At 55.0% G+C, this 26,829-nt stretch overlaps 1 protein-coding gene across 1 annotated transcript in view; it reads right to left on the bottom strand.

Moving 5' to 3' along the window:
• The window catches only part of STARD10 (StAR related lipid transfer domain containing 10), a 40,169-nt gene that overhangs the window by 11,139 nt on the left and 2,201 nt on the right, over positions 1 to 26,829 (bottom strand). The window contains 2 exon segments of the mRNA XM_074400968.1: positions 16,171 to 16,490; positions 25,701 to 25,755. Of these exon segments, the coding sequence (XP_074257069.1) occupies positions 16,171 to 16,490; positions 25,701 to 25,755 (375 nt within the window).

The raw sequence follows: 26,829 nt of genomic DNA, 5'->3' as shown, positions 1-26,829 counted from the left end.
GGTCCCGCCAAGTAGAGTGGTAAGGGACAGGGACACAAAACCTCAAGATAGCACGAGCAGGGCTGGGAGAGGGGGACACACCTGAACTGCATGGTAGAGTGCGCCTGCGCCCAAAAGGATAAGGCCCTGAGCCACTGAGGGGCAGGGAAGGGCATTTCTGGCACGGGGACTAGTGGATGCAAAGGCCTGGAGGGTTAAACAAACAAGTACAGTGCAGGGTCCAGTGTCCGAGCTGTGTCTCACTCTCCCGTCCCCTGCCTGTGTTCTCTGGGATGGCATGCCAGTGCTCAGCATTAGAGAAGGTGGACTCTCAACTAGAGAAAGGGGCAGCAGTCTCTCCTAAGACCCAGGGTGATGGTCAACCCATGATGGGAAAGGAAGTCAGGTCCCTTCCGTGGGGATGTGTCCTGGCCTTGAGAGCCAAAGGCCCAGGCAGTTACAGGCAAACAGACACACAGACAGGTGGACCCAAGGCTAACCCTCCCTCCAAGACCTTACAAGGCAGGATGCCAATATCCTTGCCCATGGAATATGTGGGACACACAGATTATCCCAAAGTCCTAGGAACCCAGGAAATGATCTCTCCACTCAGAACCCATCAGGTTACCACCGGGGAAACCTGGCTTCAGCTGGACTCTGAAATATCCCACAGGCTATGCTAACTTCTCCATAGGCTGCTTTTCAGCAGATAGTTCTGTGACGGAAGTAACTGTTAAGCAAATCACCCCTTCCCGACAGAACCATATTTAAATGAGAGGAAGAGTTCCTGATAGGGTGGGGCACAACGTATCAAATCAATCACAGCCCTGAACAATAGCCCCAACCTCAATAATCATTACCGTTGCTCCAAATCACTGATCATTCAGCACCCGACAAAGGAGACAGGAGCACCTGGACCATGGTCCCCACAGGGGCTGAAACTGAGCTCAAACCACCTCTGCCAGCTGTCAAGGGCACAGAGCTTCATCCTTTGCAGATATTGCCTCTTACCCTTCCAACATCCCAGAGGGAAGCATCACCTCCGTTTTACAGATGCTGAAACTGAGGCCCGGGGAGGTACAATCCACATGGCTAACAGTAGTGAAGCAGAGAACCAAAGTCCAGGTGTGACAGACCCTACAGTGTCAGGACTTTCTGCTACCTTCACCAAGGGGCAGGACTGGCCCAGCTAGAACGAAACACCCTGGCAACGGAAGGCTGCCTTGGTTGATGGCCTTACGCAGTGCTCTGGACTCAGAGGCCTTGCTGACCAGGGAGGCAGAGCTCACAGATTCTTCCTCCAAACAAAGCTCCTGATCCAAGCTCCACATTTTCCAGAACCCAGTGCTGGGGCTCCAAACCTGGAGACCCTGTCACCTGCAGGCCCAGAGTTCAAACAGCAGTGCTGGTCCACCTGTGTCAGACAGACCTCTGCCCCGCCATGTCCTAGCTGTGTGGCCTTGGCTTGGGCAAAGGGCTCTGAGCCCCAGCATCTCATTTGTCAAGCAGGGATAATCTTCTCCTCAGAGTGGTCCTGTAAGGATCAGGTGAGACTGCTCCCTAAAGCCATTGGCAGCAGCCGCCCCTCCTCCAGCTCCAGGCCCCAGCAACTTCCTCTGATTTCTCAGGCCTTGCCCTGGGGGAACACCTCCCACTAATCCCCAAAGGACATACAAGGACAAGAAGAAACAAAGTTTAAAATAACAAAAATGCCAAGATCCACTCCAGAGCATGGTGCATAGGGACCGGGTGGATGGCCCTCTCACACCAGGGCCCCACACAGATGCCCCCTCCACCCTCACAGCCCACAGCCAAGCCCTGCCGTCACCATGCTGGACCAGGAGAGGAGGCTCTGAGAGATGCAAAGACTGGCACACAACAGGTCCGAGGCCCAGGGCCAGTGCCCCTCTACCCTTTCTGCTCCTGTGTCTCCTCCCAGGGCCTACTCACCACCTGCTGGCTTCAGGGCCCTCCACTGTGCCCTTCCCTGAGGGCTCTGAGAGGCCAGCATTGGACTGATCCAGCACCTGCCACTTGCCTCTGGGTTTTTGGGGTCCCCAGAAAGAAAATACCCAAGACCTTTCCCCTTATACTCCCCCCACAAAAAAAAAAAAAAATCCCAAGAGCTGCTCCAGGCCACTGACCTGAGGATTTCCGGGGAAGAAGGCGAGGAACATGGTCTGCTCAGTGCTGTCATGAGGGGTGCTCAGGCACCTCCTCCTCCAGTTCTGCCTAGAATGCTTTCCCAGGACTTCCTCTCACTGGCTCCCTTCCCATTATGTCTTCAGTATGTCTTCAAACTTCAGCCCGGCTGCCCTCTGTTCAGGCAGCCTGCCCTATTCCTAAATGCTCCAGGATGGGCTGAAGACCACCCTTCCTTACCGCCTAGACCCCCAGCAGCTCCCTCCTCAGCACGCACTATCATGCATTCATTTGCCTGCAATGCTGTGGCCCCTTGTTTGTCTTGGTGTCCTCCGTGCTTGGCAGGGGGCCTGGCATCCAGCAAGTGCTGAGTAAGGAGCTGTTCCTTAACAGAGGGATAGGCAGGTGAGCCAACAAAGAGACTGAGCCTGTACGGGCTTCTCTGACTTTTAGAATGCTGGAGCCCTGGTCCACTGGCCCTCAGCACATCTGTGTAATTCAGAAGGAGGCACAGCCATGAAAATCCCTGAACTCTTGTAGATTTTTATGATACGAGGACAATTACTATTACTACTTCCGCCACCATCCTCCTAAAAAGGGGTAAAGGGCTGGAGGGTGGAGGCATGAAGTGTCAGAAATACCAAGAGACAGCTTCAGGGGAGATTCCGGGACTTGCTTTAAGATTTTTAATAGTCTTGAACAGTCAAAGAAAAGTAAAGTAAAATTGTATGGAAGTACCAGTTTATGCTCAGTAAATTAACAAAAATATATAAAATACTCTGCTTATGAGATGCTCACTGCTTATGACGATACAGTAAAACTGTTGTTACACAGTTAGTGGCAGCAAAAATTGGTTCCACTATTCTGGAAAGTAATTTGGCAAATACTTTTTAAATCATAAAAATGTATTTCTCAGTCGGGCGCGGTGGCTCAAGCCTGTAATCCCAGCATTTTGGGAGGCCGAGGCGGGTGGATCACGAGATCAAGAGATCGAGACCATCCTGGTCAACATGGTGAAACCCTGTCTCTACTAAAAATACAAAAAACTAGCTGGGCGTGGTGGCGCGTGCCTGTAATCCCAACTACTCAGGAGGCTGAGGCAGGAGAACTGCCTGAGCCCAGGAGGCAGAGGTTGCGGTGAGCCAAGATCGCGCCATTGCACTCCAGCCTGGGTAACAAGAGCGAAACTCCGTCTCAAAAAAAAAAAAAAAAAAAAAAAAAAAAAAAAAAATGTATTTCTCTTTCTTTCTTGGTTTACCGTAGTAATCACAGCTCACTGCCCTAGTAGCTGGGAATCCTGGTATGCGCCGCCATGCCTGGCTAATTTTTGTATTTTTTGTAGAGATGGGATTTTGTCATGTTGCCCAGGCTGGTCTCAAACTCCTGGGCTTAAGCGATCTTCCCACCTCGGACTCTCAAAGTGCTGGGATTGCAGGCGTCAGCCACTGCACCTGACCAAAAATGTATTTTTCGATTTAGTTCCCAGATTCCCAGGACTAAAAATTCACACTCAGGAAAAAAATATGAAATAAGAAAAAAGTTATGTTACAATATTCATGAGTATATTACTGAATTTGCAATTAGCAAATTATACTGGAGAACAACCTGCACACTAGCAGCAGCCCCAGGTTGATTAAGAGTGACATGTCACCCTAATGACGACTGCACACCACGGAGGGTGGAGGGGTCTCCCCAGCAGGGGCGGCCCCTGAGCTATCTCTGTACCTTCAGGACCAGACAGGCCTGTAGGGAACAGCTGCCAGAAATGTTCCTGAATTAATAATTCTGTAGCAATATGAGAAACCTCTACAGAGCAATATTAAATGAACAAAACAGGATACAAACTAGTACCCATGCTATGGTTTAAACTATGAACAAACTATACCTTTGAATGAGAGCTGGAAGGAACCAAGGAAAAGTTCTACTCATGGTACTGAGGCTCTGGGTGATTTATCTTTATTTATTTTTCTGTTTTGGATTCTTGTTACTGGTGCTACAATATAGTTTATATAAGAGATAAAAATCACTTTAAAAAAAAAAGTTGTTATTTATTTATTTTTCTTTTTTGAGAGAGTCTGGCTCTGTCACCCAGGCTAAAATGCAGTAGCACTATCTCGGCTCACTGAAACCGTCTCCCAGGTTCAGGGATTCTCGTACCTCGGTCTCCTGAGTAGCTGGGATTACAGGTGTGTGCCAGCATGCCCAGCTAATTTTTGTATTTTTTTTTTTTTTTTTTTTGAGACGGAGTTTCGCTCTTGTTACCCAGGCTGGAGTGCAATGGCGCGATCTCGGCTCACCGCAACCTCCGCCTCCTGGGCTCAGGCAATTCTCCTGCCTCAGCCTCCTGAGTAGCTGGGATTACAGGCACGTGCCACCATGCCCAGCTAATTTTTTTTGTATCTTTAGTAGAGACGGGGTTTCACCATGTTGACCAGGATGGTCTCGATCTCTCGACCTCGTGATCCACCCGCCTCAGCCTCCCAAAGTGCTGGGATTACAGGCTTCAGCCACCGCGCCCAGCAATTTTTGTATTTTTAGTAGAGATGGGGTTTTGCCATGTTGGCCAGACTGGTCTCAAACTCCTGGCCTCAAGTGATCCGCCCGCTTAGGCCTCTCAAAGTGCTGGGATTACAGGTGTGAGCCACCATGCCCGGCCTCACTTTTTTTCTTCCTAAATAAAAGCGTTGCGCAGAACCCCAAGTTCTTATTCCCTGGACCTGAAAGCTGGGACTCAGTTGAGTTGGGGCCTGAGACTGCCCGACTGATGCTGAATTAACCTAGGAATACTCTGTGTTGTCTGGCAGGGCTTGCAGGCACAATGACAACTGTTTAGGTTCAAGGAAGGGACAAAGGGAAGCCAGGTACAGGGAGCGGCATCTAAGCTGGGCCCTAAAAGATGACCAGAAGAGGAGATGGCACCCAGATGAAAGGGAGGGAGAAGGGGCTCCCAGCAGAGATGATGGCCTGAGCCTGAGAACTAGAAACAACCTGGACTGGTTGGGGGAAGGAGAAGGATAAACGCAGTGCCACAAGGGAACCCGGTGGACAGGGATGGAGGTGGGAAATGGAACTGTCCTTTAGAAACCTGCTCATTGAGTCATCCACTCTCAGCAAATGTGGAGGGTGTGCAGCTCTGTGCCAGGCTCTGTGCTAGGAGGCTGGTGTAACAAATTCACTGAATTCCATCCTCAGCTACCTGGGAGGAGGAAAGATTATGCCCATTGGTAAACAGTGGCTCAGAAGAAGGAATCAGGTTGGAACCCGGCATGGCTCAAATTCCAGAACTAGGCTCTGTTCTGTGTGGGACCCAAGGAATCAGGCGGGCCAGTGCCTAGCCAGAGGAGGATGATCCCTGAGAGGCCAGTGCTAGAAGCTGGGGCTTTTGAGGGTGTGTATGGAGTTGGGGACTGGCTTGCCTGGAGCTGATGAGGGGGTTGGAAGGACACAGAGCACAGTGGTGTGGGCCCAGGGCAGGGTCTTCTTTCCCCATCTTTAGACTCAGTATTCCCACCTGCAAAATGACCAGACAATCCCTATGACCCCCTCCTCTACAGCGAAGGGGATCTGGCAGCAGCTACCACCAACACATCTTCTCCCCAAAAGTGGAGCCCCCGAGACTGTAGTGGAGAGTAGAGATGTTACCATGTCTCACCCAGACAGAGTTCCCTGAGCAGACTCAGCTAGACCTTCTCTGGCGCCCTCTATCCGGGGCTGAGTGACTCATCCCTGCTCTGCCTCCTTCCCGGTTCCTTCCCTGGTCCCCAGCAGCCTCCCTGGACCCCTACCCCCACCTCCACCTCCAGGCTCCAGAGCAGCAGGCCCAGCTCCGCAGCAGTGATGAACATCCCGCTCCAACGACGTTGCAGAGGCTGGCCTCCTGCCCTGTACCTCTCCACTCCTATCCTGGGGGCCAAGAGGGACCAGGCAGAGAAGGGAGAGCTGAGAAAGGGAGGCAGAGAGTGGAAGGCCTAGAAGAAAAGGGAAGGGGTTGGGGAGGCCAGTGGGACAATACAGGGGCCAGGGCTGACTTACAGACATCAAGACAGGCAAAGACAGAGAGGGAAAAAGCCTCCCAAGGCTTCCAGGACCACCAGTGGACTGATGCCCCCACAGCTCTCCAGTAAAGTTCCAGGCTTCATCCCCAGCAGCCTCTGGAGCACCGCCCCCTGGGCAGCCCACAGGCAGCTCCCACTCCCCATTCAGGCACGATTCTCCCTGTGCTCAGTGCTGACATAGGGGGCACAGATCTCTCTGCGCCCAGTGCTGCCATAGGGGGTATGGTTCTCCCTGTTCCCAGCACTGCCATAGAGGGCATGGTTCTCCCTGTGCCCAGTGCCATCATAGGTGGCATGGTTCTCCCTGTGCCCGGTGCTGCCACAGCAGGCATGGTTCTCCCTGTGCCCAGCACTGCCATAGAGGGTATGGTTCTCCCTGTGCCCAGCACTGCCATGGGGGCATGGTTCTCCCTGTGCCCAGCACTGCCATGGGGGCATGGTTCTCCCTGTGACCAGCACTGCCATGGGGGCATGGTTCTCCCTGTGCCTGGTACTGCCATGAGGGCATGGTTCTCCCTGTGCCTGGCACTGCCATGGGAAGCATGGTTCTCCCTGTCCCCAGCGCTGCCTTAGCAGGCACAGTTCTCCCTGTGCCAAGTGCTGCCATAGGCGGCATGGTTCTCCCTGTGCCCGGCACTGCCATAGGGGGCATGGTTCTGTACTTGTTCCTTATGCTCTTACTCTCAACCTCTAGCCAACTCAGCCCCTTGGATTCCACTTGGCCACGACCTTCCCAGCAGCCCCTCTTCACCAGCTCATATAGGCTTCACCATCCTTACTTGGACCCCTGTAGCCACATCCTCTTCTCTAGTCTCCTGACTTCCAGGCCAGCAATGCCCAACTTGAAAGCCTCTGCTATCTGTCTGTCTGTCTGTCTCTGTTTGTCTGTTTGTCTCTCTGTCTCTCTCTCTCTCCTGTCTCTGTCTCTGTCTCTCTCTCTCTCTGTCTCTCTCTCTCTCTCTCTCTCTCTCTCTCTGCCATCAGGATAAAATCCAAACTCCAAAACGTCCTCCCCATCTTGGTTCTGCCTATTTTCTTCCTCACCGTTAGCCCTGAACCCCTGCCACTGGGGAGCCTACCTCCCTTAGCGACTACTTTCTCTGCTTGCCACCTTAACCTGCTGCACCCTGAGGTCCCACCCAAATACCACCTCCTGGAGAAGCCCCTATACCATCCCCCCCCACCATGCTGCCAGTCACTGGCCTCACTCAGCCTGAGTATATGTCTCTGTCCCCACACTGCTCACAAAAGGCTATCACCGTTTCCATGTGTCTCCCCACGAGGCCCAGAGTCTCTTAAGAGCAGGACCCAGGTCTGATATCTCCAGGTGGCTGGCAGGATGGGTGGGAGGCATGAGAAGAGGTTTGTTGAATGAATAAACAACTGGGAAAAGAACGGCATGACCAGTAGAGACGTTAAGGACAGAATGACCTTAAGACACAGGAACAAAGTGGCCAGGAGAGACATAAAGGACATTGGCAGTAGCCATTGAGGGACAGGGGAACAGAGATGGATAGAAAACACATCCCAAAGGGAAGACCCTGAAACCCACAGACAGGCTTAAGGAGCCGCACCCCTCTTGGTGCCTCGCTCTGTCCCCTCTGGCATGCTTGGACTGGCCTTGATGCCCTGGGGCCCCTGGAGGCAGCACAGGCAGCTTCAGAAGGGGAAACCACGGCACAGCCAGAGCCGAGCCAGGGGCGGGAGCTGCCAGGAGACAGCTGAGGAGACATAATTGGATCACAGACAACTCTGCTTCTGCAGTGAGGGGGTGTGACTCACACACAGAGTAACGCCAGACGCAGAAACACACACGGAGTCTCACACTCACAGGCACAGGCGCACATACCTTCAACACAGATTGACTGACCCCTTTCAGGCCCCTGTCCCAGAGCTGTCAGGTCAGTGGGAAGGGGGAGATGGGGAACCCGGAACCTGCCCCTGAGGAGCGCAGAGTCTGCCAGACTAAGGGCCACACCACACACACCATCACCCACAATTCAGCTCCACACACAAAGTCCCCAACAGAATCCTCGATCCCTATCATATTATCTCTTCCTTATACATAACCATCATCTGGTGTCTTATTTAGCTGTTTGCTTCTATTTTGCTTGCCACTCCGTCAGCCTGTAAAACTCACAACAGCAGGGTCTGATCTGTGTGGTTTGCCCCTAAATTCCTAGATATGACACAATCCTTGAAACAGTATGTGCTCAATAAACATACTGAAGCAATGAATGAATGTATGCATGTTTGCAAGTGGAGAGACACAAGGGAACACCATCCTTCTGGCTATCAGGCCTCTACCTCAAGACCCATCACCTCCCTGGCAAAGTACCGGGCCCCAGCCACTCTGGCAGGGTCCAAAGATGGTGAGCAGGGGCAGGAGATGGTGGAGGAGATCTCAGGAAACCAGGGCAGATAGAAGTTATTGCCCAAAACTCAAGGATGAGTAAATGGTTCAGGCACCAGAGGGGAGAGCAGAGGTGGCAGTCACCCCCTACTTCCCATGGGGCAGTGGGAGGCAGTATATATGTGCAGACGTTGCTCACTGGCCCAGGACATAGGATTCCAGAGAAGCATCAGAGGCGGCAAGTACCTGCCTTCAGGGAGCCTGGGCTGAGGGGCAGGAAGGCAACGGTTATGCTAGAGCCCCAGAGAACAGCTCCAGCTGCCCTGTGCCACCCGAACAAGGCTCTCTTTAATGACAGGTGACAGGAATCTACTGTGATTGGCATGGGATCCTCTGCTGCCCATGCTTCTGAGTCTCCAGGGGCCCCAGGGCATCAAAGCCAGCCCAGCCGTGCCAGAGGGGATGAAGGGAGGCAGCAGGCAGGGTGGGGCTGCCTCAAGCCTGACACCTGGTCTGAGCTGCTTTCCCCCACCTGTTGCCAGAGCACGACCATCTGCCCAGTCAGGGGCAAAGGTGAGGGGTCAGGGCTGAAATAAGGTTTCTATCCCCATCTATCCTCAGTGGCAACCTGGCACCTGAGCCTGGTCTCCTGCTCCTCGGGAACAAGCGGGAGCAGCCCCGCCGAGGCCCCGGAGCCCCACAGAGCGCATGCCTCTGGGGTAACAGCACCCACAGCCTTGGCTCCAGGTGGCCCAGCCAGGCATGGAGATGCAGGGGAAGAAAAGAAAACCCATCTGTCTCCAGGACTCCCTTTCTCTCATCTCCTGAAACTTTAAAGACTCTCGGTTGGAAACTGAGCTGCGGCTCGTTAAAGTTTAAAAGCTGGAGCCTGGGGAGCTGGGTGTGGAGGGCACAGAGCCAGCCTGGGGGCTGAGGGCTCCTATAGTCCCGGCAGGGACACAGCCTGGAGGCACCCTCCACTCCACTCCAGCCTATAAGGGTTCCTCGGCCTGCTTAGCGCAGGTACCCAGGGGGCTGCACATCCATGTCGTCCTGCGTCCCAGCCTGCACAACACTTCACAGTATGTGCATTGCAAAGAGTTACGCTGTACCCATCATATCCCATCCATGATCGCTCCTAAGGCTCTCTGGATTCCATCCCTTGCTCCATTCCTCACAATTCGGCCTTAAGGTGGGCCTCAGTACCTCTGCACAGACAAATACAGTAGCAGTGCTCCCTTACCAGTCTCCCTGTCTGAAACCACCCCCTGGTATCCCAGGGCCTCTAAGACTCAAGGCATGGAGCCTCGGTCTAGCTCTCTAATCACCTCCAGCCCCCTGAGTTATGAGCCCGCACTGAACCACCTCCCATTATCCGAATGCACTACCCTGTGATCTGCCTCTGGGCCTTTGCACAGCTACTTCTCTGTATGGAATGCTCCTGATGCGATCAAACTTGTGATCTTCACTTCCCACCCAATTCCTAAAGGATCCCCTGAGCATTCCTCCTCTGTGGAAGTCCTTCCCTGACCCCCCAGGCTAATTCAGATGCCCCTCTCTGTATTACTTTTTTTTTTTTTTTTTTTTTTTTTTTTTGAGACGGAGTTTCACTCTTGTTACCCAGGCTGGAGTGCAATGGCGCGATCTCGGCTCACCGCAACCTCCGCCTCCTGGGTTCAGGCAATTCTCCTGCCTCAGCCTCCTGAGTAGCTGGGATTACAGGCACGCGCCACCATGCCCAGCTAGTTTTTAATTTTTTGTATTTTTAGTAGAGACGGGGTTTCATCATGTTGACCAGGATGGTCTCGATCTCTCGACCTCGTGATCCACCCGCCTCGGCCTCCCAAAGTGCTGGGATTACAAGCTTGAGCCACCGCGCCCAGCCCCTCTGTATTACTTTAAGTTACTCCTGGGCAACTTGTGCAGGGCCACACAGCCAGGACTCTGGGTCCTGTGCTCTTTTCCCAATATCTGCTGGGTTTCCGGCGCTCCTGTGACAAGTGTCTCAGCACCCAGCTGGGGGCTCCTTGAGGTCAGGGCTTGGATCTGATTGCCCTCTCTGTCCCCCACCTCCAGCACATGACCAAACAGAAAGAGGCTACCGATGAATGCTTGCTGAATGTGTGAATGAATGAAGTATCTGAAGACAGGCAGGGCAGATAAGAAAGCTGAACCCCAGGCACAGACTACTTGCACAGGTCCACACAGCCAGGACTCTGGATCCTGTGCTCTTTCCCCAACATCCTCAACCTAACCTAGGCACCTCCTCCAGGAAGACTTCCCTAACACCTCCAGCTACCTCTGATCTTTCCCTTCTCTGAGCTCCTCCAAACCAAAATCTAGATGCTGACTACCTGGGGCCATGCTCTCTGGGAGCCTGTTCCCTGAGGACAGCTCTGGAACAACTTCCAGTTCCCCCTATGCCAAGTCAGAGCTGGAGTCGGGCAGCTCAAGGCTTAAACCTAGATTCAGGATCCCCTTCTAGGGACCATTCTGATGGCGCAGACTGGCAAGACCTTAGCCACCATCCTCACTCTGCGTCCAGCAGTGCAGCCTTCCCTACCCTGGCCTAAGGTTAGAACAGCCTCCACAAACCACCTGCCAAGCAACTTCCCGTACAGAGAAACTGCAACCGAAGCAGGCAGAGCCAAGCTAGAGACTGAACTGACCCAATCCAAGGCCCTAAAACTAGATTAACTTGGCTGGGCAAGGTGGCCTGTAATCCCAGCACTTTGGGAGGCCGAAGCAGGTGGATCACTTGAGGTCAGAAGTTTGAGACTGGCCTGGCCAAAGTGGTGAAACCTTATCTCTACTAAAAATGCAAAAATTAGCCGGGCGTGGTGGCGGGCACCTGTAATCCCAGCTACTAGGGAGGCCGAGGCAGGACAATTGCTTGAACCTGAGAGTCGGAGGTTGCAGTGAGCCAAGATAGCGTCACTGCACTCTAGCCTGGGTGACAAGAGCGAAACTCCATCTCAAAAAAAAAAAAAAAAAAAAAAAAAAAAAAAAACTAGATTAACTTGTGCCCCTGCCACCGCAGATAAGACTGACCCAGAAAGGTGATGTGAATCCCAAAGTCACATAGTGAGGACTGGACTCCTGCCCAGCTGGGTGCCCTCCAAGGTACCCTCCCACAATGACACAGCACAGGGAGACCCCCCGGCCCAATCATGTTAATAACCCAGCCCAGGAGAGTGGTGAGATCTCAGCCTTGGCAAGCCAAAGACCTAGGTCCTGATCTAGCTTCAGCCAAGCCTGGCTGTTTGGCTGTGCACAAGTGAATTTCTGCCCTGAGCCTCAGTTTCCACATCTGCTTGATGGGATTAAGGAGAATTATCCCACAGGACAGTTGGGAAGACACAGTGAGGAGACATAAAGAAAGCATGTGGCCCTGGCCCCACCTTCCTCATGACCCTTTTGAGTCCCAGAGACTGGTAAGAGTGGGAAGGCCTTGGAGACCCCTGAGCCATCTGGCATTTCACAGGGCGAGGAGAGGTGCTGAAGGGCACAAGCTGAGCACTGGCCTGGAAGTCAGGAATCCAGGCAGCCTGTGGTATGGGGTATGTGGACAGTGAGACAGTGCTGGGAGGGGCCACAGGAGCTTTCCCCAAAGGGTGGGGGGAGGAGCAGCAGGACAGGAAGTCAGAGGAGACAGGTCTCACTGCCCAGCTTCCTGTGGCCAGCCAAGCCACACCCCATCCCACACCTGCTCCAGGGCCAGGCCTCTCTCATCAGGGGCCCAGGCTCTTACCAGGCCTCATTCCTGCCCCCAGGCTGCCTGGGCAGTGGGTAGGAGGTCACCTGGAACTGTCTGTCCTCTCTCCACCAGGGTCTGGAGGCCTCTGAGGAGATACCTAGGTCTCCCCTGCCTCTCATGCAGCAGGCATCAAGGACAGCCAAGCATGTACACATCCAGGGCAGGGCCTTGAAGGCCACGTCCTCTGCTGTCTGTCTGTCTGTCTGCTCCTCATCTCTCCCCCAGGGCCCCAGCCCGGGTGCTGCGTTCAGAGGCTCTTAAAGCCAGGAGGACCCAATGGCACAGATGGGCAAACAGCCTAGAGAGGGGCAAGAATGTGACCAAGGTCACTTACAACAGCCAGGACTGGACACCCACTGGCCCTGGTTGAATGACTAATAGAAGATCCTGGTCTTCTGTTTCCCACACCAATACAGGTGCCATGGGGAAGCTGAACTGGGCTTTGAGAGACCTGAGTTCAGCCTCCAAGCTGCCCCCTGTCTTATACCCAGGATCCACGTTCAGCATCTGTCCCTGGGATAGGGCCTGGACTCTCAGGAGGTGGGTGGTGTCTGCCTCTGCTCCAGTATTCGGAGCACAGTACAGCCCTGGGGCCAGGTCAGGCTGGAGGCCAGGAGGGAGGGAGGAGGAAAGGCGTGGAAGTGGCCTCCAACAGCCCCTTTCCCTTTGTCCTGGCTCCAACTACTGGGCCCAGAGCCATGGTGGCTTCCAGGGACCTCTGGACCCAGGTAAGGGGAAGAGAGATGAGGAGGAGGACATGAATTAGGTAGATAGCTAGGTAGAATCCGTCCCCCACCCTGGGATCAGGAGCACAGGGCATGTCCAGGGGGCAGCTGGCTTTCCTATCTCTGGGGACAGGCCCAGAGCAAGTTGGGGCAGGAGAGGGGAGGGAGGATGGGGGCCAAAACTCAGCAAACACCTGCAGTTGAGTCCCAGCCTCCTAGAGCAACCAATCCAGTCATTGCTGGAGACTCTGGCTCCAGATCTACTGAGTGACCTTGGCAAGCCACCCCCCTTTGTGGGCCTTGGCTTTCTCATCCATCAAACAAGAATAGGAAGATGAGAACACCGCGTCCTCCAGGCCTTCAAAGAGTTATTGATGGGGTTAAAGGCCACAGTGTTGACTAAGATGCAAGCCCGTGCAGAGAGGGGCAGGGGCTCTGGAGCCAGGCTGGCATGGGTTCCACTCTTGCCTCAGCTGTAGCATGACCTTAGGCAAATAACATCACCTCACTCAGCCTCAGTTTCTTTGTAATGTGGAGACAAGACTGACTGGCCTCAGGGTAAATTAGATGAGGAGGAGAAATGCTTGGCTCAGAGTAGGGGCTCGCTCTCATTATCAGAAATGGGATTATCTGCATGGAACCTGGGAGTCCTGGAATCTTGGGGATGGGAAGCTCAGAAGTCTCCATCCATCTCCCAGAGCTCCAACTAGCTATGCTGAGAGGCTCAGGAATGGGGAGCTGGCACCTTGGGGTGCCCATTACCAGGGTCCCAGCCTCCTTCCTAGATCTGGGCTCTGCTCACCTCCTCTCCCCACCCTCTCTCCATTGTGGGGAGCAAAGCTGGGGAGGTGGCCTGCAGGGAGAAGCAAAGAAGGAGGACTAGGCCGAGAGGCTGGGTTCCAGGCCCAGTTCTGCTGAGACAGCTGTGTGACCCTAGGCAGGTCCCTGCCCCTCTCTGAGCCCCAATATCCTTGCCTGCATCCCAGGGGCAGGAGGGGTATGACATAGGGATTACCAAGGGCCCTTTGGCACTTCCAACATCTGCTTAGTCTGAAAGAAAAGGAAAGTTGGGTCCTGGCTTCCCAGGAGGGTGTATGCCTGTCCAGAAGATAACAGCCCAGTTTTTCCAAGTCCCCACCACCCACAAGAAAGGCCACCAGACAAGTCTGATCTGGCCACGAGTGGTCTGTTGCAGTCAGCCTGGCCCCTAGACCCACCAATTCTAGGCCTGGGCTGGGCAGCGTTTATTCATTAACCAAGCCAGATGGAGGAGGTAGCTCCGCCCTATTGACACAGAGGGTGGGAGTACTGGCCTCGGTTCAGACCCCTCCTCCCCTGACTTTCTAGAGTGCCAGCTTGATGGGGAAACTACACTTCTCCCCCAATGTGCACTGCCAGCCTGAAGCCTTTCGAAGGTCACAGTCAGGCTCTTGTGAACTCCCTTGCTCACCTTTCATTCCGTTTCTTCCTTCATTCTTTCCTTCCCCTTCCCTTCCACCAATATCCTGCTAAATCTGTGTTGGATACTGGGTGGCAAAGAGGACAGAACCTGAGAGGTTGAGGCAGCAGATCACTTGAGGTCAGGAGTTCGAGATCAGTCTGCCCAATATGGTGAAACCCTGACTCTACTATATACACAACAATTAGCTGGGCGTGGTGGTGTGCACCTGTAGTCCCAGCTACTCAGGAGGGTGAGGCAGGAGAATCACTTGAACCCGGGAGGTGGAGGCTGCAGTGAGCTGAGAACTCACCACTGCACTTCAGCCTGGGCAACAGAGCAAGGCTTCTAAAAAAAAAAAAAAAAAGAAGAAAAAAGGATGGGACATGCCAGCTGCCTTCCCCTTCCCTGCTCCTCAGGCTTAGACACAAGTCAGGGTCCTGAGCTCTGGGCAGTGAATCCCAAAATGGGAGACTCACATGGAAACTCTGAGGCAAAGATAGTCAGATGGCCAAGATGCAGACAGAGTCAGAGGGGAGAAGGTAAGGCAGAAAGGGAGAAGCAGAAAATTGTGTGGGGATGGACAGAACTATATATAAATGATTAAGACAAAGTGAGACAGAAGGGCTCAGGGTCAGAGGCGAAAGGTCAGACCTCTGAGGGCCTGGTGTGAGGCCAAGATACATGCCTGAACTAAGTCTGAGACCAGGTCCCAGGCAGAAGAGGAAGGTGGACTCCTCCACATTTCCAGGAGGATAGCAGAAAGGAGAAGGAAAAGAAGAGGGAGGCGAAGGGCACAGTCTACTGCCAGGAGCCCACTGCAGGGAGACCTACCAGCCCTGGAAATGTAGCACCCACAGCAAGCCCAGATGTGTTGGGGCGGCTACTGAGGCCTCTAAACCAGAGTCTTCACCAGCCCCTGCCCCATCTGGTCCCCTGGGGGAGATGGGTTCCCAGGGTCCCAAACCCCAAGCCTGCCCTGCAAAGAGGAGAATTGTGGGGTTGGGAGGACCAGGGGAGATAGCTGTGAGCCGCAGATGTGTCTGCAACTGCCTCCTGTGTTGGCTTCCCTTGACCCCAGCCCCCTTCCTCCCTTCCTCCTGCAGCCCACCTACAGCCTGGCTCTGTGAAAGGCTGGGGAATGGGAGCCCTGCCTTCAGGATCTGCCAGCCACAATCCTAAGTCCCTGCAGGAGGCTCAGGGAGCAGCCAGGGAGGGAGGGAAGGGAAAGAGCAAGGGCAGAGCATTAGGCAGGAAGGAATCAGGTCCTGGGCACCCTAGGGTGAAGAAACCAGAGAAGGAGACCTGCTCAGGCTGAGAGAACCAGGAATCAGAGAGAGAAGGGCCCAGTCTCCCTCCTGGGGTAACTCAAGTCAGGAACCAGGTACAGGCTTCCCAGGCAGAGGGCTCCCTGAGGGAGACCACTCTCCTAGATAGGCTTGGGAGCAGCCCAGCTCCCTGGGGCAGGCAGGGGCATGCAGAAGCCTGGGTTCCAGCTGAGAGAGCCAGGGTGAGTCAATCCTGCTCTCCAGGCCTCTGTTGGCCCATCTGTGTGATGGGGCTTGGCCCAGCCGACTGTGCCTCCTCCGGGTCCCTGGCAGGAGACTTTCTCTGGGCCCAGATGCACAGCCGGGTGTCTGTAGCCCAGAGAGAGGACCAGGAGACTCCGGGAGAGGCAGTGAGGGTGCAGTGGAGGCTGCAGGTATAGCGGGCAACCCTACCTTGATCTTGTGCAGCGTCCGATCCATCTCCACAGCCTGCACCCACACAGACACGCCAGCCTTGCTGTAGGTCAGGTTCCAGCCCACCTCGGCCTCACACTCTGACCGGAAGCTGCGGAAGTCTTGGTCATCGGGCACCTGGACACTCTCTCGGCCCAGGACCGGCCGAGGCCCCTGGGGCTCTGTGGAGGCCGCCGGCTTTTCCATGGGGAGTGTGGGGAGGCCCAGGGCTCTGGTCCTAGTCTGGCTTTCCTAGGTCCTCCGCGGAGGCTCCGACAACGTCGACGCGGCTGCAGATGCTGACGCCACCTTCCTGGGACCTGCAAGACCGGTTTGAGGACGGGATCAGTGCGCTGGGGGCGCGGGTGGGGCTGTCCGGGGTCCTGGCGGGTGGAGAGCTCGAGGGAGGCAGGGGCTGACCCCGGGGAAAGGCAGACGGGCGCTGGACAGCCTCGGGGCCCCGTGAGGAGGAGTACCCCAGACCCCCTGGGGTCGGCGTGGGGACTGTGTAAGGGGCGCGGTGGCCCGCGGGCGCCCGTCGGGACCCGAGGGGAGGGACGGTGCGGCGGCGCCCGCGGAGCGACCTGCTCAACTAACTCGCAGCCGGGCGCGGGGTGCGGGGCGCGGGGCTCGGGGCGCGGGGCGCCGGGCGCGGGGCGCGGGGCGGGAGGGGCGCCCTCCGGGCCGGGCTGCTCACCTGTGCCCGACGCTCCGCCGGGGCCCGCCGGGGCCGGGGTGCGAGCGCCGCCGCCGCAGCTGCCCCGGCGACCCGGGGCCGCGAGGGGGCTCTAGGGGAGGAGCAGTGGGTCCTGTCGCCCAGCCCCGCCCCGGGCCCCCGCCCCGCGCGCCCCTCCGGCTAGGCTGGGGGCTCAGGGGCTCGGCGGCCGCGGCTCGGGATTTTCCAGGCTGCGGAGGTGAAGCTGACGGAGCTCCGAGCCCCGCCCCGCCCCGCCCCGCAGGGTCCTAGCGCCAGCCCCCGCCGCCCCGGGAGGGGATCCGGCGCCCGAGGGGCCGGTCCTCAGCGGGGACCGGGGACGGGGTAAGGAGAGGCTGAGAGAGTGGGCTCTGCGAGGAAGGGCCACGAGGTGCTAGAAGAGGAATTCTGGAAGTTAACTGTGAACCCCTTCTCTCCACCACCTCCCATATTCACAAGTACACACCTCTACAACAACCTACAGTATTTACACACAGGCACGCTGTCCCCAGAACAACCCAGAGATGCCCCCACGCAATACCCCAGAGATCCAAAGATGGGCACACACCCCCATGACAATCAAGAGACTAACTCGCAGGGTTGAGAGCCCCACAGCAGCTCAGAGATGCCCATAGCTTGCATCCCCCACCAAGCTAGAGGCACACCACGCCTACACACACCCAACCCCATTCCCAGTGGGATGTGCAAACCCAGCAGGAAGCCCATCCAACCCACAAGGCTCAAGGTTCACAGGCTGGCCAGACATGGGCAAAATCTCCTCCCCAGTCTCACTCCTACCTGGGACCTTGAACTGGAACCCCCTACGGCCCCACACTCTGGGCCTTGGCCACCAGCACCCCTTCTCAGTATGCACACACGCGCCTGTACACACACACACACACACACACACACGCACACGCACACGCACAGACATACGCCTCCTATGGACTAGACGAGGCTCTCTAGAGCATCTGGCCTAGAGCTCTGGGCTCTCTTACCTCCCCAGGCAGAGTTGCCCAGAGCTCCACAGCTACCTGCACCAGCCCTCCTGCCATCCCTTCCAGCCTGGGAGGCTCCCCCCTGCCCCCTGGGTCCTAGTGCCAGCTCTACCTCCATCTGCTCTGTGTGAACTGAGGCCACTAGCTCAACTTCTCTGAGGCCAGCCCAGGGTGAGTGTGGCAGTCTGTCCCAGTGACTATGGTGAGCTCCTGTGGATTAGCAACTAACAGGGCCCAACAAGAACCCATCACTTAGCCAGTGTCGGCGAGTCCAGGGTCATCCTGACCAGCACGAGGACCTCAGCCTCCTCCCACCTCCATTCCTGTCTGTGCCCTGCTGCCTCCTCCCCTCTGGCCCTTAGTTTTTCACTTACAGAAGGAGGGAATCAGAATGGATAACCCTAAGCTGCCTCCTAGCCTCACAAGCCTAGAGCTCTAGGATGGAACAGCTTTTCTTAAATGTGCTAAGAAAAAAATGAGGAGTCGAGGATTTGTCACGGTGCTTCACAAATAGAGGTGTTTCTTCCTGAAGTGCTTAAAGCACCACCGAGATGTTTGTAAATTAGGCCACATTTTAAAAATGAGTGGGGGTGAGCAGGGAGGAGCCATGGTGGCAAGTGACCCTGAAGGGCATCCTATAAAGTGAATCCTGGACAGTGTGCTGCAGGTCCTCATGAGGCCTGTGTGAATGACCTTAGATCTCCAGGCCTCCCATCTGCAGTGTGGGAGGCACAGTCAGATAATCACCCCATCCCTTCTAAACCACACTCCTGAAAAGTGTCTGGGAATGAGTGGGTGGCAGGGGGCTGGCTCTGGGCTCAGGACGCCCAGGCTATGACTGACTCTCTGCTATCTACCTCCTCTGCCTCTAGCCCGATTCTAGGCAGGTCACTGCCCCTCTCCAGGCCTCAGCAGTGGACACCCAGGCAGTGTGGGTGTCAGATAAAACCCAAAGGGGACCCCAGTAGAGCCAAAGCCAGCTTTGCTTTGTAAACTGTATCCTCTTGGATCTGCCATAAGGAAAAGAGGTGGCAGAACTCGCCTGGTGGCTCCTGCCTTTTTAGGGCTGCATATAATAAAACACATCTCAGCAGACAGCAGGCACCAGAGCAGCAAACCTCTCATACCCACCATCCAGTCCAGGATGAAAAAGACAAGGCCTAGTGACAGGAGGCAGCAGTGAGGGCAGTCTGACAGAAGGACTTCCCCACCCTAGAGAGCTGCTAGAGAGAGAAAAACTCAGGGAGGTGCAGATGGCAAGAGCCAAACCATCACTCAGATCCAAACACAGAAGACTCTTTTGGATCTTGGGTCAGTAAAGGTGGGTGACCTGGCACCCCTGGGCTCATCCCTGGGTCCTAGGTTTAGGCCAAGCTACTTCACCAGGAGGTGGGTAGAAGGGTACCGCCTCATTCTACTCATCATTAATTTACCCTTGCAAATGCCACCCCTCCCAGGAATTTCAGTATCTCTGGTTCTGGGTCTCATGAAAACCTCTAATATGTGACAAAGCCGATTCATATCCTTCTCAAAACACCCCTGAGCAGCGGAGAAAGGCCCCCTATGCTCCAGAGCAAAAGAATGAGCCCAGAAGGGCTGGAGGGGCTCTGGAAGAGTACTCTGGAGAGGACCCACAGCCTGGCAGCACAAAGGGTCTGTGGAGCTGGGTTCAAATCCTGGCCCTATCATTTCCTAGCTGTGTCAACCAGAAGCTGGTGACAGGCCTTCTCTGAGCCTCAGTTTCCTCATCTGGAATAATAATACCTACCTATCCTCTGAGAATTGTGGCAGGGAAAAGAGTTGTATATGTGCCAGTTTCACCTCCAGATAAGTAACTAAAAATATAACTGGTGGGGGTAGGCGGGGCAGGGCGGAATATACTGCCCAAAAATACATGGTTCCAACAAAAAGTGTTAAGGTAACATCTTGACATGATGGTTGGCAAGATTTGATTCTCATGGAAAGAGTTTTGGCAAAGCTCTGCCCACTGCAGTCCCCTGCCCCAGATCGGGGTCCCTCCACAGGAAGTGGGATCAAGGTGCCTCTCTGAGCCCCCAGGCGAGACTCCAGATCTGGCTGCTCTCTGGATCCCAGTTCCGGAATGGGGCATCACAGACAGCAGGAGCCAGAGTAGGTATAGAAGGTGAGACTGTGTACGAGCAGGTGCTTGGCAAACTGAGAAGCAGTGTGGGAATGTGAAGCATCATTACGCAGGGCACTGGGCAGGCCTGGCTCTCACACGTGCCCCTTGCAGACAGAGCAGCTGAGGTTGTGGGAGGCACAGGGGCACTCCTGCATCACACAGCAAATCAGAAGCCATAAGGGGACTCCAGTAACTTGGGACTGACCTAGAGTCCTGGAATGCGGGAAGGGAGCACTTGGAAAGAGTCACACCAAACTTTTCGCTCACTGCTGTTGGGAGAGGAGTCAGAGCACCTGTCTGGAGTCAGCCCTCCCATGACCTGGTCCCTAACACTCCCCTCAACTCCCCACAGCAGAACGAAAGACCCCTCAGACTAAGGGCATCTGGCCCCACCCTCTCTCTGTACAAATAGAGACACAAAGGTCCTGCTAGCAGGGACGAAGCAGAAATAAGTACCTAGGGGCTGGATGCAGTGGCTCACGCCTGTAATCCCAGCACTCTGGGAGGCCAGTGCGGGTGGATCACCTGAGGTCAGGAATTCGAGACCAGCCTGGCCAACATGGTGAAACCCATCTCTACTAAAAATACAAAAATTAGCCAGGCATAGTGGGACACACTTGTAGTCCCAGCTACTTGGGAGGCTGAGGCTGAAGCAGGAGAATCACTTGAACCCAGGAGGTGTAGGTTGCAGTGAGCAGAGATTGGGCTACTGCACTCCAGCCTGGGCAATAGAGCAAGACTGTCTCGAAAAAAGAAAAGAAAAGACCAAAAAAAAAAAAAAAAAAAAAAAAAGAAAAAAAAGAAGAAGAAAGGAAAAGAAAGGAATAAGAACCTAGGTAGGTCTCTCAGCTCTTAACCTGAGGCTCCTGCTCCTCCCACTCCTATTACATACCACACCTTCCACTTGCCTGCTGGTGACCTTGACACAGCCACTGCCCTCTCTCAGCCTCAAGAGTCAGCCTCCCTTGGTGCCTCCCCAACCTGCCCAGTGTCCTGGACAATGAGGAGCGGGAAAGTCTAGCCTTGCTCCAGGGCGCCCACCCCTACTCACCATCTAGTCAGACAGATGATGGCTGCCTTGATCTCCCCTCTGGGAGATGAGAGGGTCCCACCAGTACCCCTTTTCCCCACCCCCTCCCCAGGGGTAACCCTGCCCGCCAGTTTTGATGGAGCAAATTCCCAAGTTGTCCAGGGCAACAAGGCAGTGTCCTGGGGCACTGTTCTAGAAGATTAGGCAGTGACCTGTGTGATGTCACCCAGGAAGCAGGGCATGGAGGAGAGGTTCCAGAGACCCTCAGAAGGGTGCAGCGGGCTGATCGTGGTGGCTCACACCTGTAATCCCAGCACTTTGGGAAGCCAAAGCAGGCAGACTGCTTGAGTCCAGGAACTCGAGACCTGGCTGGGCAACATGATGAAAACCCGTCTCTATTAAAAATTTAAAAATTAGCTGGGCTTGGTGGTGCATGCCTGAGGTCCCAGCTACTCAGAAGGCTGAGGCGAGAGGATGGCTTGAGCCTGGGAGGTCAAGGCTGCTGTGAGCTGAGATGGTACCAGAGCACTCCAGTTAAAAAACATGTGCAGCACCAAGAGGCCCCCAGGGCTGGCTTGGCCTTGAGAGGGATGTGTCCTTCACAGTGGCAATAGGTGCTCCAACCCAGGCCCACCTGGAGCCGGATCTAAGTGTTTGCCCAGGGCGGGTCTCATACCCTTGCTGGGCTTCACTGAGCAAACAGCCCACACCTGCCTTTGGGGAGCTGCTGGAGCCTCAGGAGCCACACTGTAGTGCACAGCCTCAAAGTCAGTGCGGGTCAGGGTCACCCCACCCACACTCTGCCTGATATCCTGTCACAGTCCCACATGAAGCACTCCACCTCGGTATAGAGCCAGCTCTATGCAGGTACACACGCTTGGTCATGCTGGGCCACACACAGCACCAAAGTGGAATTGCCAGATAAAATACAAGATGCCAGCAGGGCACAGTGCCTTACACCTGTAATCACACCTATGATTCCAGTGCTTTGAGGTGCTAAGGTGGGAAGACTGCTTGAGGTCAGGAGTTCAAGACTAGCCTGGGAAACAGTGAGATGCCATCTCTACAAAAAATTTAAAACTTGGCTGGGCATGGTGGCATAGGCTGGTAGTTCAAGCTGCTAAGTAGGAGGCTGAGATGGGGGGACCACTTGAGCCCAGGAGTTCGAGGCTGCAGCAAGCTATGATCATACTACTGCACTCTAGCCTGGGTGACAGAGCAAGATCCTCTGTCAAAAAAAAAAAAAAAAAAAAAAAAGGCCGGGCGCGGTGGCTCAAGCCTGTAATCCCAGCACTTTGGGAGGCCGAGACGGGTGGATCACGAGGTCAAGAGATCGAGACCATCCTGGTCAATATGGTGAAACCCCGTCTCTACTAAAAATACAAAAAATTAGCTGGGCATGGTGGCGTGTGCCTGTAATCCCAGCTACTCAGGAGGCTGAGGCAGGAGAATTGCCTGAACCCAGGAGGCGGAGGTTGCGGTGAGCCGAGATCGCGCCATTGCACTCCAGCCTGGGCAACAAGAGCGAAACTCCATCTCAAAAAAAAAAAAAAAAAAGGAAATGAGACAACTGAGACACAGAGAGGCTAAGTAACTTGTCCCAGACCACACACCACTAAGTAAGCAGTTTTAACCCATACGGCCTGGCTCCCTAGCCCAAGCCATTATACAAGACCACTGAGCAGGGAACTTTGTGGCATCTATCCTGCTTCCTCTTCCATCCTTCTCCCCACCCCATCCTCTGATCCCAGTATCTCTGAACCCTGGGAGCTGCCCTCTGGGCCTTGCAGGGACTGCTGCCTCCCCTACGCTCAGGGGAGGGAAAAGTCTAGTTGCAGTCCCTACTGACACCGCTACATAGGACTTCAGAGTTGACAGAGTCCCCAGCAGGCAGGGAGGCCTCTTGACAGGAGAACAGGCCTAGAGAGGGCCAGAGGCTTGTCAGAGGTGAGCAGGGCCTGGAGCAGAACCAGGTGGACTCCCCTTCGGGAGGGTCGGAGGTCCGGATGGCCACGCCCCGCTCTGCCTGCTGGGTCCTCCCACTGTTGATGTCTATTGGGTACTGCCGCCTGCAGGAACTCAGTTCGATTGTGGGGTCGATGCGTTGTTCCAAAAGCCCTGGAGTTTCCTGTCATAGGCACCTGATCCATCTGCCTAACCCCAGGCCCTCCCTTCAGCTCTGTGCTCAAGCCAGGTCTGGGGGAGGCATCCGTGTCTCGTGTCTGCAGGAAGGACAAGGTTGTCTAGGGCTTCCTCCGCCCAGGTGGGCAGAACTCCAGTCCTGGGACCACAGCTCCTTTTCTGGCAACCCACACAACTTCCTTCTTTTGGTTTCTTCTCCTTTTTTATCTCAAAGTTGGGCCCTCAGTGTCCTGACTCAGGACAGTTTCTACCTCCTGGAACTGGTGGGGTCTCTAGGGAAGGCTCAGGGTCACCTCTTGGGTGATGGGAGAAGTTGGGGGGCCGGCCCCAAAGCCTACCATAGGCTGTTAATGTTCCCAAGGAAGGGGGTCCTCTGGGAGGCTTTGCAGCCTGGGTGCTGTGGGCCTGCTCAGGGAGCCTAGACCTACCCAGTGACATAGCATGGCCCCAGGTATAGCCCAACTTCCATACCAAGGGACCACACACTGGGACACCTGGGGTAGGTTGTTCTCTTGCTGGGCCTCATTTTCCTCATCTGTCCAAAGGGGCTAATGCTCCCTGCCTGACCTTCTGCCTGAGGGGGTTGCGAAGGTGAGACAGAGTGTGAAAGGTGCCTGCTGTGGCCCAGTGCCTCTCCCTAGAGAGGGTGTGCAGAGCCGTGTGTGAGTGACAGCTTACACACCACTGTGACTTGGGTGCTTGTATATGCATTCCCTAGGAGCATGAGTGACCAAGGTCTGTGTGGGAGCTTGGTGTGGCTGTGTGGCACTGCAAGGTTTCTCGGTGTGGGTGAGCCAGTGCCTTGGGTGTAGGATTACCAGATTTAGCAAGTATTTGGGATGTACTTATAGTAAAAATGTATTTGTTGCTCATCTGAAATTCTAATTGTACTAGGTGTCCTGCTGTTTTTGTTTTTGTTTTTGTTTTTTTTTCTGAAGCAGAGTCTCGCTCTGTTGCCCAGGCTGGAGTGCGGTGGTACGATCTTGGCTCACCACAACCTCCGCCTCCTGGGTTCAAACGATTCTTCTGCGTCAGCCTTCAGAGTAGCTGGGAAACTCCTGACCCTGTGATCTGTCTGCCTCAGCCTCCCAAAGTGCTGGGATTACAGGCATGAGCCACCGTATCCAGCCCATTTATTTTTTAAAGACAAGATCTTGCTCTGTTGCCCAGGCTGGAGTACCGTGGTACAATCACAGCACACTGCAGCCTTAATTTCTGGGGCTCAAGTGGTCCTCACTCCTCAGCCTCCTGCCTAGCTGGAACCACAAGTATGCACCACCACACCCAGCTAACTGTTTAATTTTTTGTAGAGATGGGGTCTCCCCAGGCTGGTCTCAAACTTCTGGTCTCAAGCAATCTCCTGCCTTGGCCTCCCAAAGTGCTGGGATTATAGGTGTGAGCCATTGTGCCTGGCCTCAGTTGTCCCCTGTAAGTTGGGTAGACTATTTCTGTCATGACAATGAGGATGAAGTGAGTTAGTCCCATGGAGTGCTTAGTACAGTGCCTGGCACACAGTGAGTGCTCAGTAAATGCCGCAGCTGCTATCAGTTCTCAGTCCTGAGCTTCCTTCCCCAGGCCTGGCCTCTGTCCTGCACCTTTGTTCCTCAATCTGGAGGCAATGCTTTCTTTCTCCCAAGTGGGGTTAACCTAGAGCCTGGAGGGTTGAGAGAGAAGTGGAGGTGGCTGAAATGACATTTTGTCCCCCTCCCTCGCCCCCAATCCAAGCAGAGCTGCAAAAGGCCTGCTTTCAACGGCATTTGCTCCTTGCCCCATACAGCCCCTCCTCAGTGTCTGACAGCTGCACGCCAGGACGGCAGCGAGGCACAGGGGGTCTGGCCACGTCTAGCCAGAGAGCAGCACGGCACTGAGATGCCCACATTCCAGGGGCTGGCTCCCAGGACCACATGAGGACTGGTGTGGGCAGAATTCTCTAGGCACTCTGTCCGAGAATGGGGCTGAAGGCTCTGCCCTGGGTCAAGGGTCCAAACCCACACCTAGAACAGGCCTGCAGCAGGTTCCGCTTCCACAGGCACTGCTGTCGGGGACTCCTGCCAACCACTGCTTCCTGCCCTGAGTCCCTGGTGTCCTGGGTCAGCAGGTATCTCCAGAGGCTTCCCGGGGGAAGGCTGCCTCTTTCAGCACCTTCTAAATTTAGGGCTTGGGCTCCGTGACTCACTCCTGAGTCTGCTTTGCTCCCCTCCTCCGGGAGTGCGCTCCCACGGGATCTGCGTCCTCTGCTGCCTCAGCCTGATGACAGCCCACAGTCCTACAGCAGCCACACACACACCAAGGAGAGCTCCTGGCCCCACTCTCCTTCCCTTACCTCTCCATCTTCCCAACCCTCCCTGCACACCAGAGCCCACCCAGGTAGCCACATTGGGAGCTGCTCCAAGCAGGACTAGGAGGGCAGTGCGGGGAGGAGAGGTGGCGTCAAGCCCTGCCGCCTGCAGCATGGCTGTGGGCAGAGCCCTCACCTGAAGTCAGGAGGCTTAGGCTTGAGTTCTGGACCAGACTCACTCTCACCTTGCTGTGGGGCTCTCGGTGAGTTCTTGACCTCTCTGGGCTTCTCTTTCTTCCTCTATAAACAAGGAGTTTGAACCAGACTTCTATTAGGGAGGCTTGAAGCAGAGCTGAAGTGAGCACAGGGCCAGAGCTCTGTCTACTAACAAGGTGGGGCAGAGGGGGTATCTGATGTCAGGCCCTGTCTCCCACCCAGGCGCCCCTCTTCCCCCAGCCCCTGCTCCATGAGGGGAAACGCGAACCAACAACCTGCTGTCAGCATTCTTGGACTTCTGCATGCAGGGAGGAAGCTCATGCACAACCCCACACCCTGAAGGGGCTGGAAAGAGCCAGGGTCTTGTTCTGGTCTGACTGTCCAGGGCTGTAATGTGCAGCTTTGAGTAAAAATCATCTTAACTCTTGGCCTCAGGGTGTGGGGAAGAGAATCACGTGCGTGTACAGATGTAAACACCCAGACATTTCTCCTCTGCCAGGTTCCCAGAACTGGAGGAGGAGATGGGGACATGGGTCCCCCGCTTTACTTCCAGAAATGCTGGCACCCAGGGCAGGGTGTGGAGGTATCTGGAGATGGTCAGACCTGGGGCTGCTGCTTCTCTGTCCCTGCATGACTCTAGGAGAACCCCATCTGCGACCTGCTTCAACCTGTGTTCACAAGTAACAGTTACTGAATGCTTACCATGGGCCTGGTACTGTTCTATGTATTTAACAGGTCTTAACTCATTTAATTTATAGGTAAACTTTGAGACAGTCCCAAGGCTTAGCATCCTCACTTTATAGACAGTTTGAGGCTCAGAGAGGGGCAGGGATTCACCCAGGGTCACAGTCTTAAGTCACTGGGAAGCCTGCTTAAAAGCCAGGTCTGAGGGCAATCCTGGCTTCCATTTGCTACCCTGAGGTAGTCCTTCTCAGAGTATACGTTAGATACTAAATAAATGATGAAGATGTTTGATTACTGCCATGTAATGGAAAGATCCCTGTCCTAGTCCAGTTCTACCCCAACTCTCTGGGTGTCCTTAAGAGAGTCATTTTATGGCTGGGCACAGTGGCTCATGCCTATAATCCCAGCACTCTGGGAGGCCGAGGTGGATGGATCACCTGAAGTCAGGAGGATGACAGCAGCCTGGCCAACATG

This window comes from Saimiri boliviensis, chromosome 6 (genome assembly GCF_048565385.1).
Source record: "Saimiri boliviensis isolate mSaiBol1 chromosome 6, mSaiBol1.pri, whole genome shotgun sequence".
NCBI lineage: Eukaryota > Metazoa > Chordata > Mammalia > Primates > Cebidae > Saimiri > Saimiri boliviensis.
The sequence above is the reverse complement of the archived record's forward strand: the minus strand, read 5'-3'. Positions and strand labels throughout refer to the sequence as shown.